We start from the raw sequence: 17,113 nt of genomic DNA, 5'->3' as shown, positions 1-17,113 counted from the left end.
TATCAATCGTGGTGTTTTTTGGGGGGAAGAGGAAGAACTATCTGAATATCAAAAGAAGCTTTTTTGTGCAATAATTGAGCAGGTTTTAAGAAAAAGAAGAAAAGGAAAAGGGTCAGGATACTGTTATACATTTGAATGTGGAAAAGATTTCTTGAGTAGACTTGATGTTTAAATGGTGGCAGAGAAAAAAGGGAGAGAGAGGAGAAGAAATGAGGTGTCCCCTCCTCAAAGCTTTGGGGAGGGGAGAGGAAAAGAGGGGCAGTTTAGGCTGGATGCTTCCCTCTCCACTGTTTCTAGGTGGCCCTCTTCATGGAGGATGGCTAAGCAGCCACTGTGAGGGACCAGAAGAAGAGAACACCTGTTCCTACAAGTAGGATGTTGCAAGCCAGGTTCTCCCAACTCATGAATCTGAACTTCTAAAGAAAGCTCAGCATTGCTAAATCAAATTGTCAATCTTAGAGTACCAGTTTAACTTCTTTCTATTAAGAAAGACACAACAGAATTTAATCTTTTACTGAACGATTAAGTTAATTCCTGGCTGCAAATAAAACTATCATCCTAATCCACCTTTATTCAAAAGCTGGATTTCACGGCTTAAATCTCATACAAAACCTAATAAAATGTTTTCTTATGCTATCTCCTCCACCCACAAATTCTTTTTGAATCTGTAATAATTAAGGTTTTATAGTAAGCAGAGTTTTAAAGGCAATGTCTAGTCATCTCGAGTGGATGGATGAGCTCGATTATCCCTTCTGTCTGATATTCCTTTGTGTGCAGGGCTAAGAAAACCCTTCTTTAAGTATCAAGGTCAATTTGTACAAAAGCCAATTTAGAGTTGTCATATGGGAAGCTGCAAGATATTAGTCTGAACCCTACATTTGCTAGAATTTCTAACCTCGATTCCAAATGTTGGAAAATATTATTCTAACTTATAAAATTTTTTTCTTAGAAGTTGCCTATCATGGGGCTAGGGCTGCATTTATAGCTACACCCACAGAGGAAAAAAATAACTTTTTTTTTTTTTTTTTTTTTTTTGTGATCCATTCAGGCACTTGCCTCACCTAGGTGCTTGGAAAAATGTTACTTGAGGCAGCAATCATGCTGGCCATCCTGTCATGTAACACATTTCCCTGTTTGTCTTCAGCATGCCATACAGACTTTAGGCAAGGCAGTGAACCATTGGCAGAAAGAACGCCATCCACAAAGCTTGTGATAGTTGGTGTCAATGGGGAGGTCCCAGAAGAAGCAATGGTTTAGTTGTGCTCTTTGGGATATTCTGGTAAGGTATTCTTCCAGAGCTCACTGTCCTCTCTTGGTGAAGTAAAGTAAGGAAAACTTAGAGGTTGTAATAAGACAAGACAATCCCACTATTGACAACCTACTTGACTGCTCCCCACTTTCTGAATTCCTCACACATGGATCTGATCCTTTAGCAGCAACAATGCATCAACAGCATTATTTAAAAAGGTGTAGAACCACTGAAGCTATTAAACTTACCGGTTTCCCAAACTCCAACTCCGAAAAGAATTTATACCAAGGCTCATTCTTTAAATCTATCTCTTCTGGGCTTATATCCCGACTCTATAGGGGTTGGTGATAGGGAAATGGAAGAAAGAGAAGGATAACATTATGCAAAGATTACATAGGAACAGGCCAGTAGAGATGCAGTGATTTCCAGGGATTTCCATCAGCTGCATTCAACAGCAGCAATGGTCCATTTTTTACTGACATCAGCAAAATCAGGGAGCTAAAACAGGAGGGAGAGGACGTGTTTATGAAAACAGGGAAATTGAGGTAGGGAGAAGCATGTGACTCATTCTCAGTCCTACAGCAGAGGCAAATGGACTAGAGATGGCGAACTCTGCACCACACTTTAGCTCCTCACAAGAAATCTGAATGTGGGCATAGCAGTATTCCTCAATAATTCTCAATACTGTGGGAGAAAAAGAAAGCCCCTATTTCCTCTTGCAAAGAACTATTAGTTATGAACAAATAAACTGGTGAGCACACCAAACATTGAGCATTTATGCCAGTTGAGTAGAGCAAACAGTTTTTATGGGCTAGTACAGTTTTAGTGCTTATTTGTAAGGTTGCCTTGAGGTTTTCAAAATAAACGAAAATACTGACACTTTATAAAAGCCAATTGGTTAATACTGCATCTTTAATGGCACATGAACAGGTGAGAAACCATGTCCTGTACACAGCAAAGTGGAAGATGACATAAGTAAGAACAGAGAACACAAGTGAAAAAACATTTTAAACAAGCATCTGTGGGAGATGAGTACAGACAGAATATACTTTGTGTTCTAACAAATAAATGTTAAAGAACTAGAAAAAAATTAAGTGAGGGAAAAGCCAGACAAGACAGATAACAGAACAGGGGGAAGAAAACTTCTGGGTTATGTTACAAAAAATAAGATTTCTCATTTCATATAACTCTGAAAGGTATCACATAGACTGGTAATCTGACTTTTTGGCTTTAATGTTTAATCAAATATGTACAAAGGGCTGGTACCTTACTCAGGGGAGTAAAATAAACTTCTGAAAATAATCAGTTGGAAAATGAATATCTAGAAAGAATCAGGTTTCCTCCTTCATACCCTGGAGATGCATTCACATCAGACAAAAGTGTTTGAGGTTCATGGCTGAATTAAACTCATATACGTAGGTTTTTTTAAAAAAAACTTTGATAATCATAAATAAGAGTACGATGATTTTCTACAATTGGAAATATAAAATGTATGTATTTTCTGAAAACACCATACAAGAAACTTAACTACCTCCAGGCTACGAGCTGAAGAGAGCTATCATGCACCATGGACAGGTCTTCAACTACCATCACAATGCAGTGCTTCCTGGACGTGCTTTCCTCAACAAATCAGTTATCAGCCCTTTTGCAGCTTGTAGAAAAGGCTGCAAACTGTCTTGGTGATCTTTACCAGCCCCTTCTTCCCAGAACCCTAGGAGAATCTGCACCATTACTGCACTTCCCGTTTATAGGTAAAGGAAGATATGAATATATGGCACAGCGCCTTTCTTTAAATGAAATTAAACTAAGTTGAAATCACAGGGAAATAAATACTGAAACACAAGGTCTGACCCTTGTATACAGATAAACCTCCTACTGTTGTCTGTAGGGACCTAAAGCTCCAGTCTTGAAGGGGAAGGCCAGCCCTGCCTGTAATAAATGGATTCTGTATATATTTAGTGAAATGAGGCATAGTGCCTAAAAAGACACAACCATTTAGGAATAACAGTTTAGACACTGAGACATGCTAGATCCTAATATAATGGGGTTTCATGAGACCTATTTAGTGTTTATTATTTTTACAAATCCTACTTTATAAACTGCTCTCTGGGAGGTTAGGATTTTTTTGTTTTTCAATAAAATGTACCAATTCTTTCAGGAAACTGCCTGAAAGTTTTGGTATTCACAGTCCTGAAAGAATTAACCCATTATATTCCTGAATGCTGTCTGCAGATTGCCGTATAGATGAGGTTAATGCTGGGTTGAGAACAGAATCAGAAGGCAGGTCAGACAACTCGGGTCCTGATCCTGCAGTTCTAAACCTCTGTCCTGAGGTGCTGCCTAGAGATAGAGGTACAAAGGTGATACCATATAGCACGAACACCTGCAATTTTCAAGTATAACTCAGCTGTAGATCCAAGTAAGGAACACATCAGTAGAAAACATCCTTCAGGGTGCAGAGAAGGAACCTTGTCCCATCAGGCAGAGCACACTCCATAATGCCAGGCTATGTTCTTTGCTGGCTATTTTTTCCCAGCTTGATAAGATTCTTGGAAAGGACGAGTGGCTTGCCAGGAAAATGTCAACTATTCAAAGACAGTTTTGCTGCTTGAACAGGAGCCAGAGACCAGCTTAAAATTTTAATTAAATAAATCATCTGGACATTTGTTCATATTTGTTCATATGTTCATTTGCACAGCCCTTGATAATATTCATTGGTCTGTGTCTATATTATCCCATTTGACCATCTTGCTCAATATTTCACTAAATCTGACAGGCTACATAATATTTCTATTTACAGATGAAAACACTGAAGTTCAAGAAGGTCAAGTGATTTGCCCAAAGACACAGCAGAGCCAGAACTGGAGCCCAGAACTTACATCTTCCAATTTCTGGTCCAGCATTCTGTTTTCTATACTACATTCCACATCTCATACTCTGAATGAGAGGGGACAGATCCACAGAGTTTGCAGATAAGACTACGCAGGGCTAGTAACTAACTTGAAATGCCAAAATAAGGGTGAACTGGGAAGAAATCAAGCTGGGGAAATCCCCTTGTTTTATGCTTCAAATATGTCATGTCTGTAACTATTATTTGAAATGTATGTCCTTGTATTTTATACCTGTGACAGCAGGGACCACAACATTTAACCCAAAGTTTAGCATGTAGGAATTGTTCTATGTATTTGTTAAATTGAGCTCATGCTCTGTAAGGGACTTCAGAGGAAACTATAAAGGAACAAAGCCTGAATAAGGTCATTTGTGACAAAACAGGGACCAACGAGTAGATTTCCAATTCCAAGTCCAGAAGGGAAGAAATAGACTTTTATTATGATAAGAGAAGGGCCAAATATACTTAGACCTTCATGAGTCTATCAAATAGGTGAAGAGGTTACCAAGTTTGTAAATCCGTGGGGCATTTTGAAGGTAGCAGTGTTTCAGGGGTCTTGGGTGGTGTGGGTACTCCAGGGCAAGATAAACTGTGGCTGATAAAGTCTACCACTCAATACTCTTGTTGTCAATGTATCACTAAGCCTTGAGATCATCATTTAAACTGCTAGTTAAACAATCATGAGACTTTTAATGGGGTAAAAATGAGAATGCACATCTGAAAACAAGCTTAGATATTACATCTGTCATTAGTTTGTATACTTACTGGCAATTAACAACAACAAGAACAAAAAAGTATATGTTGGGGGCTCAAATTCTGGTAAGCCAAATACTGGATACCAAAAGGCAAGACTTACACACTGAAACTCACATTCCAGCTTCTCTGTTCATGTGATAAAAATAACAGGAAAAAAAAATTAACCATAAAGGACTAATTCAAGTATCATGAAGGGCTGACTGTCAAATGAGTAAGATTCAGTTGAAATTCCTCTCTAAATGGAAACCTTCTCTTGGGAAGAATCCAGCAATACTAGGTGAAAGGTGCTGGAATTAAATGACTGGACAGGCAGTTCCTCCCTGGTCTGCCATTGGTACCCACATGCCCTGGTGGACCAGTCTCAGGCCTGGTGCAACAGAGTTCTTTGGGTCTCACCAGTCCCCAGAGGGCCTCTAGAGGGCACTGTGTACCACTTTTCAAGACTAGTTTAAAAAAAAAAAAAAAATCAACATACTCCCTCTCAGATGTGGAAGCTCCAGAGGAAAACGAAAAAGAAGTGTGGAGGGAGGGCGGTGAATTCATGAAAATCAAAGGGAGATCAGTTGAAGAAAGGGACCAGAGTGTGGAAAGAGGAAAGGGAGCGGGAAGTAAGGGCTGGAGAGTGATACTGGCCAAATCTTATTGTTACATTGTGTCCATGTAGGAATAAGTAACAATAGATTCCATCATTGTATACAACTATGATGCACAAATAAAAAAGGTGGAAAGAGAAAAAATCAATAATAAAACAAACAAACAAAAAAACCCAATGTAAATGAGCCCAAGAACCGTGGTGTGGGAGATACGTGTACCCTGTGATATCAACGAAGGAAACAAAATTATGTTGTTGTTTTCCTGGTTCTGAATAGTGATTAAATTACTAGTCAGAGGAAGTGGAAACAAAGAAGAAATTAAGAAAAAAGGGCACACCTTCAGTAAGAGCAATGACAGCCTCTAAATGGTCACTTGGCAAATGACCAAAGGCCTGCAAAGTCCCTGAAATCTTTTAAGTGTGTGATTATGTGACTGTGGTTCACTACGTTATTACACACTACATCACGATAACATTAAGTGTTAGGAATATACCTGAAGAACATGCTTTTCTGGGTGGAAGGGTACTTTCTGTGTTTATTATGAACGAGGCACCTTCTAACAGGCAGAGAACCTTCAATGAAGAGGGGAACCAGAGGCAAGATCCTCTGCTTGTCTCTACATCTCCTGCTTAAAATACCTGCAGTTCATGGTAAATGCTGAAGAATGACAACTCTAAAAGCACTTCTGTGAACTGTTGACCTCTTTTCCTAATTAAAATTACTTATCCCTCTGTGCTTTTGAAGATGTCACATTTTTATTGCAGTAAAAGTCAACCTGACTGTTCCTTAAAAACATGTAGAGCAGGAGAGGTAGAGGGAAATCATTTGAACCTGCATTTCAGGGGGCCTGCTTATGGTATGGTAACAGTATTTAATAAAAACCAATCTCCAGCATAATCATTCCATCCTGTTGCCACAGCCAGAGGGCTGCAATGTTTATGGAGCTTTGGAGAATCCCTTTAACCACACAGAATTTCGAACCAGCTTTTTTTAATGAAGGATGAATAAAAGGAAGCATGATTGGCAGATACGAAACTAGACAGCTTATAAAAATTCTTCCCATTTCACAGAAGAGGCCATTTTTCCAGGGTGGTCTGGAAACAGATCATTTTCTCAATCATAATTGCTTTGTGATGTAAACTTTAGAACCAGGTTGCATATGAAATTAGTCCTCATTATTGTAGTTACCAAAAAAGGAAGACCTAAAAGATATATTCTAATAGCCTGGGGCTTTTGCCTCTAGTTATAACATCTTATCAATTATTTGGCTTTTAATGATATACTGGTAAATCCTACAAAATTTATCCTTGTTCACATAAAAGTCACTTTTTAAAAAACCCTGACTTATTCCAGTTAATGATAAGCCTGATACATTAATGGTTAGACATTTTTTTTTAAAAGACAGCAGCAAAATCAATCTGTATGTTAGTAGAAAAATTTAAATTAGTTAAAACCATGCACAAAATAGAGCAACGGAGCCACAATAAGAGGATTCTTTAAAAGGAGACTCTTAGGACTTATTTTATCAACACCTGCAACAATGGAAAGGGTAAAAATAATTCATTTTTTTCATTGTCTTCTAAACAAAGAAAGTCTATCTCAAGGGGGAATGAATATAATCCAGCTGAACAATGCATCTGGATTAAAGAACATGGGCAGAGAGAGAGACAAAAGAACTTTAACATGCACATTACCATCTTTTCATTGGTCAGAACAGAAGACTTGCCCGGCTGATATTCGTAAATGCTTTTGGGCTCTGCACGATATTTCCTCGTATCCACTTTCTTATCTGGGGGCTCCCAGTCGTTTCTGCAGACAGAAAATCCTATTTCAGCTATTGTCATGAAAACTGGCATCAGCTTCCAACACAGTCTGACTTTGGTTGGCTACCGTCTGATCAAGGAATTTTTATATCCAAAGCATAAAATTAGAGTAAGGGTGAATAATTCAGTTGTGCTGGTTCATTTTTCAAAACAACCAGTTAAATCTCTGTGTTGAATTCACAAAGGGCGTGAGCCATCCTGTGCTGAAAATGAGGCACAATCAATTGGAGAGATGAAGAAAAGGAGAGAGGAGAAAGAAATGGTAAAGCTGACCTGGAAAAACCTTTCACCTCGCTCTGCTCTCATGAGTTTATCATTCCCCAAACATGCCGGCATCTCCCACTCATGCCAGTGCAGAGAGAGAACATAGGTCCTAGAGCTACTTGACTATGGCTCAAATACTTTTGATAAGACCTGGTAACTAGATATCTTAGCCAAGTACTTTACCTCTTGGAACCTCAGTTTCCTCATCTGAAAAATAGGGGTCATCGTAAGGGTTCAATGAGACAGTACATGTAAATCAGAAAGCAAAGTGCCAGACCTACAGGAATTACTAGATAAACATTACCTGTTACTATGACTATGTTCTTCCCTAATCCATACCCCACCCTACTACCTGCCAATCTCAATCTTTGGTGCATATTCTTAACCTGGTATCCAGTGATGGGTTTCAGAAGATACACAAATCCTTGGAAACTGTGTGCAAGATTTTTATGCAGGTGTATTACTACTTTGCTGTGTGGTTGCATTTTGTTTTTCGTGTAAGGCTGAAAACTTCTTGATGGCAGGACAACATCTGTAACATCTGATATAATCTGCATAAAATGTAGCCAGTAAGTTCCTGATGAATGCATCTCTAAAGGACTTATGGACATATCTAGCCTACCTTTCAAATTAATTACCTAACTCCTCAGGTGGATGCCACTAGGTATATGTGGGGCTTTGTTTGTGAGGATGGAAAGGTGAGCCAAAGTGAGACTGGATGTGCATTTGAGAGAAAAATTGTTTGAATTGACCAGAGCCTTTTTTATGTGGAGACTGATAGAAGTTTGGGCTGGAAGCTGCATGGGACATATGTCCAGATGGCATGAAATGGTTGCTCCACAGGGCACTTTTAGAGATAAGAACTAAATAAAAGAAAACAGGGGCCAGTAATTCCAGCTACTTGGGAAGCTGAGGCAGGAGGATTGTAAGTTTGAGGCCAGCCTCTGCAACTTAGTGAGATCCTTTCTCAAAATAAATAATAAAAAGGGCTGGAGATGTGGCTCAGTGATAGAGCATCCTTGGGTTCAATTCCCCACACTGGGGGGAAAAAAATCGGGTTGTTCAGCACAGGCATTAAGGGATAACTAATGTCACCTCTTAATAACTCCAAACCTTACATCTTGATGATACATGACATATAAATAAATAGACATTAAAACTGTGGCTTCATTTTATTCTCTGCTATGAATATATAAACAGGGTTAATATGGACATAGAATATGAAAACCTGTGACAAATCTTGCAGTAAGGCTTTTCTTATGAAAATGTAAAAAGTGATGATAATTATAATTGACATTAATTAAGGCCACACAACAAGCCAGGCACTACTAGGAATATTTATGTGCACTATCTCAGTTTATCCTTGCAACATTGAGCACAAAGCAGTCAAGGTTTTTATCCCCATTTTACAGATAAGGACATTGAGACTTAGAATAAGTCACTGCTGGTAGGTAACATCAGGGGATTCAAATTAAATCCATCCTAAGAAAGGAGGCACCTGGGTCTCAGGAAATGCTGACAAGGCACTTGGCTGGTCATGGTGAACACTCGCGAGGCACCACTTACCGTTCTGGGCTTGACTTTAGTGAGGAAGAGCGGGTAGGGAGGGGTAGCGTGGCTGACCTCTTAACTACCTTCTCACCATCAATGTAGTTCATCTCACTTTTTGAGCGAGGCACGGAAAGGGGAGATTTTGCTAGAGAAAGCAAGTGCATAGGACGACTTTACAAACCAATGAAAATTGAAACCAGAAGATGTCTTCCCTCATCCACCATCCCCCCTTCTCCCCCGCAACCAGGAAACTCAGTCACTTACTGTCTTCAGAAAAGGAGTATCGGGGAGAGTACAAATCGGAATCATCATCTAGTGAGCAAAAAAAGAAATGATCAGGACAAATGGGCTACTAAGGAACTGGACTGCACATTCCCCACTTCCACAGCCTGTACCAAATCCAGCCACACCAGGGAACCCAGCGGAGAAAGGAGTCAAGCACCGGAAGCTACACCACAGCAGACCACACTGGAGGAGAGGAAGGTTTGCAGAGGCCACCCAACCCCGGAGGACCTGCAGTCCCTACAGGACGTGAGTGAACAATGCTTGGCAGATGACCGCTGCCTACCACTGGGAAATGCATGGGGACAAATAGCTAAAGGTCTTCTTCAAGAGACACCTCCTGCCAAAGTTGGAATACAGAGTCCCGAGTCTGGCCAGGTGGGAATCCGGGGCTGAGATGCATCCAAGTGCTCCTGCTCAGTCACTGGTTCTGCCTGCCAAGTGCCATGGGGTCCTGACAGGTCTTCTTCAGGAGCCTTGAGACTGCTATTGCATGGGAAGGGGAGGCCCGGAAGGTGTGGTTGCTGGCTTCCCACCTCAGCTTTGAAAGGTTTCACATTTTAAACTTCCATATATAACATCACTAACAGAGGTTCTGCAGCAAAGAGTTGACAAATATCCATATCATAATTTGTTTTGGTTCCACCTCAACCTCATTCCATGAGGAGATTTCTCTCCTTCCTTGGGGCACAACACACCCATGGTTGATGTGGTTATATGGCCTGCTCTGCAAAGGAACTGCCTGAGCTAAGTGTCTAAACAGTGACTCCAGAACAAATCAAATCCATAAGAGTTTCTGTGGTACAAGATGGCTTTCTAAGGGTGTGGCATACTTCACTAAATAAGCTTAACACTGGGGCTCTAAAATGTGCTGAATAGAGAGATGAGATCTGAACCCATTAAATGGCTGTATTTTTTAAACTTAAAGATCAGACCACAGGGACATTATTTTCTGGGAGTTACTGGGGATTAAATCCGGGGGTGCGTAACCACTGATTCACACCTCCAGTCCTTTTTTGAATTTTATTTAGAGACAGGGTCGCACTGAGTTGCTAAATGCCTCACTAAGTTGCTGAGGCTGGCTTTGAACTTGTGATCCTCCTGCCTCAACCTCCCAAGTTGCTGGGATTACAGGTGTGCACCACCATGTCTGGCCCAGACCACAGGCACATTTTTGGGAACAGATTTCTAAATTGGATCTGTCCTGAAAATGCAGGTGATTCAGTCACTACATCCCCATGATGATACTTCCAAAGCATTACTTCAAAGAGTTGCTCTCAAACAGTCATCCCCATTTTCTAATATCTTGCTAATCTGAATTCAGAATTTATGCATATGGAACGAAGACCCAATTTCTTCCCTCAAAATTCATAACTTTAGCGAAGGACATGACCTAACCAGCAAAGGCAAGCCAATCTAATGTGCTATGTTAATGACAAAGTGTTAATCAAGTCCTTGTTTCTACAAAAATCATTTTAAGTTTCAGAGCAGAAACTATCAGAATTTCTTATGAAATGTAAATAAAGCTAGCATTGCTATTATTTTGGGTCAAGCAACATTGAAAGACAGCTTCTCTAACCATCTTGTGCCCTCCCTTTTCCCCATTTATATCTGTCCCAGGTCCTCAGTCAAAATAATAGACAAGAATCAAGTACCAAGGCATATTTTCACCTCTTTCCACCCTTTTATCTTTAAGGATAACAATCAACATCAAGGTTGAACAGGGCTTCAGCTTCTTTACCAACACAACCAAGCCATTCACTGTTATAAATTGAGTGCACAAGTTTATTTGTTCACTTCTAAAAATAGGGCAGGGGAAGGATAAAATGTATTTTTGGAGAGACCATACTGAAGAATTTTGTGTTCCCAGTTTTTTCATTTTTTTTGTTTTTTTAACAGGACTTCTGCCATGACATCAAACAAAATGAAAAATCAGCTTGGCTCACAAGGACTTGATTAGGAAAAACAGTGCCTGTCCAAAACAAAAATTAGCTTAGTGAGAAACCAAAACGTTACTCTTTCAAGTCTGGCCTAGTGTTTTAGCTCAAAACCTTGTGCCTCTCTCAATCACAGAAAAATTAGAATCCATCATTAGATGGTAAGGTGAAAGTTAATTTATAATTATTACCTGGTTCATACGGCTAGAAACAATTCTTGGGGGAAGAGATGACATTTAAATACTGAAAAATAATTTTTAAGCCTGAGCTTTTTTTTTTTTTAAATATTTCTTTCTAGATTCTTCTAATGTGGAATTCTAGGAGGCTTATTAGAAGACAATGAGAAGAGCCAGGTACAGTGGTGAACACCTGAATTCCCAGCAACTCAGGAGGCTGAGGCAGGAGGCCAACCTTAGCAACTTAGGGAGACCATATCTCAAAATAAAAGGGCTGGAGATGTAGCTCAGTGATAGAGCACCCTGGTTCAATTCCAAGTATTGGGGGTGGGGGGCGGGGGAACACAGAAGTTGAACTCCTTTGAACCATAGATGAAAACTAAGTCAAAATAGTTATTTATCAAAATGTAAGAGCTTAATAAATATAAAACTGTCAGAAGAAAAGTATAATAGAGTAAATCTTTTATAATAGTAAACCTTGTGTGAAGAGAAGCCCTCTAAGAGATCACACCAAAAACACAAACAACAGAAAGAACAAGGTTAGATAAAACAGACATCATCAAAATTAATGTCTGATGTTTTCTTGAAAAATCTAATAGAAAAAAAATTTACCCCAACTTAGGAATAAAAATAATAATAGTAGCTCCCGGTATTGTCCAGTAGTAGCTGAAAATTGACTAATATCCTCTCATTTAAATTTTGTAAAAACTCCAGTAGGAAATAAACACATCATATTTCAAACAAGGGCAACAAGGTCCAAGCAGGGTAGAAAAATTTGCACAATGAGAAAAATACAAAGGAGGAATGGATTCGAGGTCTCTCTTCCTCATGTCACCTATTAGCTTGTTATCAGCATGTTGCTTTGTTCTACGTTTCACACCTTCATGTGCCCCCATCCTGGGAAAGATGAAGACCTCGACTGTTTCAGTATTGTTTTTGTTGTGGAAGAAGCAAAGGAAAGTGCTGTCCTGAAACGCAAGTACACCATTGGCCAGACCAATCTCCAGCCCTCGAAGCCTCTGCTCCACTTTTCCACATCACCCGGTCCTGAGTGATGCTTGAGCAACATTTCTGAGTTACCCCATCACACCCTTAGTCTTTTTGCTGCTGATCTCTGGGGACAATGGTAACACTGAGTCTTTTAGTTGTAGGTGAATACAACACTTTCATTTTGCTTATTTATTATGTGGTGCTGAGGATCAACCCAGTGCTTCATGCATACGAGGCAAGTGCTCTACACTAAGCTACAACCCCAGCCCCCAAGTCACTCTTGCTACAGCGTCTTCCACGTGCTGGTTTTTTAAACCTTCTCTGGTGAGTCTGCACTGGGAAAGACAGGTAGACAGTTAGAAACACCAAGGAATGGGAAAAGTATAAGAAGCATCTGTCTGCACTCTGTGTTAGGGCTAGCCCAGGAGTGGGAGAGTACTGTGTGTGTGTGTGTGTGTGTGTGTGTGTATAACCATATCTAAAACCCACCAAGTGAAGTGTTTCTCGAGTTGTCCATGAACTAGTGTTAGAAAGCCTGCCTCATTTTCTTCAGGATTCTTGAAAACAATACCATAGTGAAGTCCGCTGAGCTGGAATCTTATAATCGTTGCTCATTGTGAAGCCATATTTTATTTGTGCCCCTCTTGCTATAAGCAGAAGACATCAAACCTTGGCAGCAACACTCACAACTTCCTACACCACTGATTCCAGGAAGCCTGAACACTATGCAGGATTACACAGGGTGAACAACTCTCTTCAGGGACCTGAAGGCCCCTGCTGGGCTCTGATGTTCATGCACCAATGATTCTCCCCAGGGGATTTGGCAGCCTGTTCTTGGTAGCACAATTTAGGGACAGTTACCCTCCTAAAACTGCCAGGAGCCACATAATTGCCTTTTCAACCACACTGACTTTAAATGAGCTCCTAAATGACTTTTTTCCCCCCTGGGTTTTTGTTCATTTGTTTTTGTTGAATTTATTAAAGTCTTAAAGACAACAGGAGAAAGTACTGGTTGAAATTGATGTTCTATAAACATAATGTAACTGACCAAAATGGGCTAATGGAAAAAAAGCAGCATTTGTATAACTACTGCCTATGTCATTACATTTCTATTTTATACACCTATTAGGTCTTTAAACCTAAAATTGCCTTTCTAGTATGAATGGCTCATCTTTAACACAGTAATTTTCCATTAGTCAACATAATTCTTTCTCAGACTTTACCCCACATACTTAGGAAGAGCAAGGATTAAAGGGTAAAGATAGACATGTACAAACACCCCTCAGACAAAAGCAGTTAAGGAAAAGAGGAACGTACACGGAGTTGGGTACAGAGTCTGTGATATGAAAGGAAGAATAAGAAAAGGAGGCAAGAAGGTTCAAAGAAGCCAGGACGTCTGGGAGCTTGGGGAGAGATTCGCCAAGTTGTCTATGATTTGATTAAAGGCAATCAAATTTGAAGAGGTAAGAAAAGGGCCAGCACAGGGTGCAGAGTAGCTGCAGAAGACATATTCAGAAAAAAAAAAAAAGACATAATTCTGTGGAAGATAGGAGGTAAAGCAGGAAAGGAGTTAGAGGTGAAAAGACTGGGAGGCCCGTTGGGTTAGAAAAAGACTCACCTCACCGTTCTCACCTCCTATCAGATCCTTGGGTCCTGAAGTTAGAAAGGGAATAACTCCTTCACTTCTAAACTATTCTGCAGGCCAAAGACTTCTGCACTTGCTAGGCAAAAATCTTCAGAGCAGCTCTTGTAAGGAGATCAAAGGTGACCACTGAGAGCAGCTCCGCCCCTCTTCTGGGCAGTACTAGCCAGAGTTTGGGGCAGGAGGCACAAATCCTGGCCAACCATACTCCCAATAGAACGATTTGCTTGAATTCAAGCAAAATAAGGCTATTATTGGAAATCCTGCAAGGCCAGTAGAGGATTATTTTAACTCAGCATCCCCAAGTACTGATGTGCCTAAGAAAACCAGACTCCTTAAATCCTTACTTAGTGCAATCTTGTCTAGGAATAAGGAAAAGGCACAACGAGAGAGAACACTATGACACCACCACTAGGAGTGCCTGTTTTTGAGTCACAGCACCAGGACATTGCAGTGGCCACCACCAGCCTGAAGTGCTGTGAGAGGTATCCACAAGCCAGGGGGAAGGCTACTCTCTGGGACTTCACCTCTGATGACAGATTTAACCCTGTCATTAGAATGGGTCAACTGTTCCTCAGAAGCTGTGCACCACAACATAACCTAACCATTACTTGGTTTTGGTAAAGATTCCTAGGTATTCTTATATCTTCTGTTCCTGACATCAAATGTACCAAGTGAACAAACATCATTTGCCATCTTCAGGGTAGAAAGCCTAACTCTTTTGAATCTGCATTCCTCACTCTAATTAATCCTGCCTGCATCTAAATTTCTACAACTGCATCTAGGCAAGTATCTTCATCCCTTTTGCAGTCTGGGGAAGAGTGGTGCTCCTCCATTGCAGTGGTTCTCAATGCTGGCTGATTGGGACTCTCAAACACCTGGACAGCTTTCCTAAACATATCTCCCAGACACCATCAAAGGAGACACTGGCTCAGGATCCTGAGGCAGTTCTGACTTGGGGGAAGCTGGATACCTGCAGTGAGGCATCAGAGAGCCCCTGGTAAGGAGGGGATGTTCAAGGGGGTAGAGGAGTGCAGCAGAGTCAGTAAAAGCCCATGATTAGGGGCCTCTTAGACCTACCTGGGTTTGGATCCTGGCTCTGCCACTTACTATGTTATACTGCATATATTAGTTAACCTCTCTGAGTCTCATGGGGTCACTGGGTGGGGGGAGTTGAAAATGAGATAACAACAGTGATTCACTCAGCATAGAGCCTAATACTGCATAGCATAAGGACTCAGTAAGTGACAGTCCCATAGTCATCGCAGTGGTGGTCATGTTACTACCCTTAACAGGATTACAGTGTGCGGTATGGAGGCACTGGCCACCACACTGCTGGTCCTAAGAGCAGGAGGTGGGGAAGGGAAAAGGGCTGCATTTGTGAAGCTGCTTCTCCACAGCTCTTCCTTCCCTTAACTGCTTCATGAAGCAAAGTGTAAGCACATGCAACACACAGCAGCCTCAAAGATTGTAAAATGATTGAAGGGACGGTTCCTTGCTGGGATTGACAGTGGTTTGTTTTTTAAAGTATATCTTAAACCTCATTGATCAAGATATAATCATTCTGTTTATCTTCTAAAAGTCTGGCCAGACATTCACTTGTTCACTGTTAACTAGGGGAAAAAGAAAGTTGCTAAGCTAGCATACAAACTCACAAGGCCCCTTGCTATTTAGGAGAGTCAGTCTTGAGCTTTTAGAAGCGTCTTTTTACATTATATCAACAACTAAAATTTAGACAGAGGCAACAACCCTCAGGCTAGGCTCTGGTAGGTTTATTACAGATAATCTTAGTTTCAAATTCTTGAATTAAAACAATACCAGCAACAAGTTTTTCCCTAAGAGACCAGTTCTGGACCATCAAGTGCTCACATTTCAGTAAAGCTGTTTCTTTCTTAAGGCATGTTAAAATCTCTGGGCAGACCCTCCATTAAGTGCTAACTGTCTTTAATGCCTTTCTTTAAAAGGCATAAATCTTTTCCTATGTCAAGAAGGAAGTGCACAGAGCCCAGGGCCACCTATTGGGAGCAGCACCACGGACAGGGCTGGGACACTCTGATGGAACCCACAGACAACCTCTAAACCACCAGCCATAGATCCAGAAATCCAGAGGATCTTAGTCCAACAGTTTTAAAAAAATGATCTAGTTTAAACATTTTCCTCATTTGTAAAACGTCTTTATCTAATGGAACACATCAGTGATCTGTGCCTGGATATGTCAGCTAGGCAGAGATGGGGGCGTGAGATAGCATCTATCCTATTTTAGAAAGGTCTCCAGGGAAGATGACTTCTTAGAAACTTGTGCTAAAGTCTAATCATCTTTGTTATTTGGATTTCTTAATGTTCAACCTAATTCTTTTAATTTTCCCTTTTTTGGTCTTTGAAAATAAAAAGTATAATAAGGTTCATGTCTAAATATATGTGGCAAGTTGTCATGTTATTTCTTACTATTTATGCCTTGAAGAAAGAAAAAAAAAAAAAACACCCCGCTTTCCTCTTGTGCCAGATTTGATGTACACCAAAAGGCAAATGTTAACATAAATCAGGTTGAAGGGCGCGGTGGCTGATGACATGGGAGCTCTGGGGTGAGGCCATGACACCCTGTCCCAAGGCTGAGGAAGCTATGGGCACTGCCTGTGATAGGCCTAATCAGTCTTCCAGTCCAACAGGAGACACTGTTCCTCTCCACAGGACTTCTCCAAGGGGCCCTCCTCCACCTGTGCCCATGGGACACTGTGCCCTCAGCATGCTCTACACTTGTCACCTTACCTACAGGGAGCCCCATCTCATAAGTGGGTTGGGCTCACAAGTATAAATAAAGCACAAATTAAAAACTGTAATTAGTCACATTTATTTTAAACAACGCCCCCCCTTGCCCAACTCAGTCAATTGTTTCTTCAGCAATGCTTTCAGCTAGAATCAGAACTCCCAAGACAGAAAGACTAACTTATCTATGCCAAACA

General features: G+C 40.6%; 1 protein-coding gene across 23 annotated transcripts in view; it reads right to left on the bottom strand.

Annotated features, from left to right (window-relative positions):
* Positions 1–17,113, bottom strand: part of Sorbs1 (sorbin and SH3 domain containing 1) — a 231,918-nt gene that overhangs the window by 55,719 nt on the left and 159,086 nt on the right. For 15 of the 23 annotated variants that reach the window (XM_071611075.1, XM_071611055.1, XM_071611059.1 and 12 more), the window contains 4 exons: positions 9,391–9,438; positions 9,142–9,271; positions 7,183–7,297; positions 1,498–1,581 (listed from right to left, as the gene is read on the bottom strand). In XM_071611075.1, coding sequence (XP_071467176.1) covers positions 1,498–1,581; positions 7,183–7,297; positions 9,142–9,271; positions 9,391–9,438 — 377 coding nt within the window. The remainder of the gene's footprint in view (positions 1–1,497; positions 1,582–7,182; positions 7,298–9,141; positions 9,272–9,390; positions 9,439–17,113) is intronic. The other 8 variants (XM_071611061.1, XM_071611072.1, XM_071611065.1 and 5 more) reach the window with 1 other exon arrangement.

The sequence above is a fragment of the Marmota flaviventris genome, chromosome 4 (assembly GCF_047511675.1).
Source record: "Marmota flaviventris isolate mMarFla1 chromosome 4, mMarFla1.hap1, whole genome shotgun sequence".
NCBI lineage: Eukaryota > Metazoa > Chordata > Mammalia > Rodentia > Sciuridae > Marmota > Marmota flaviventris.
This window is presented reverse-complemented; position numbering and strand designations above follow the sequence as displayed.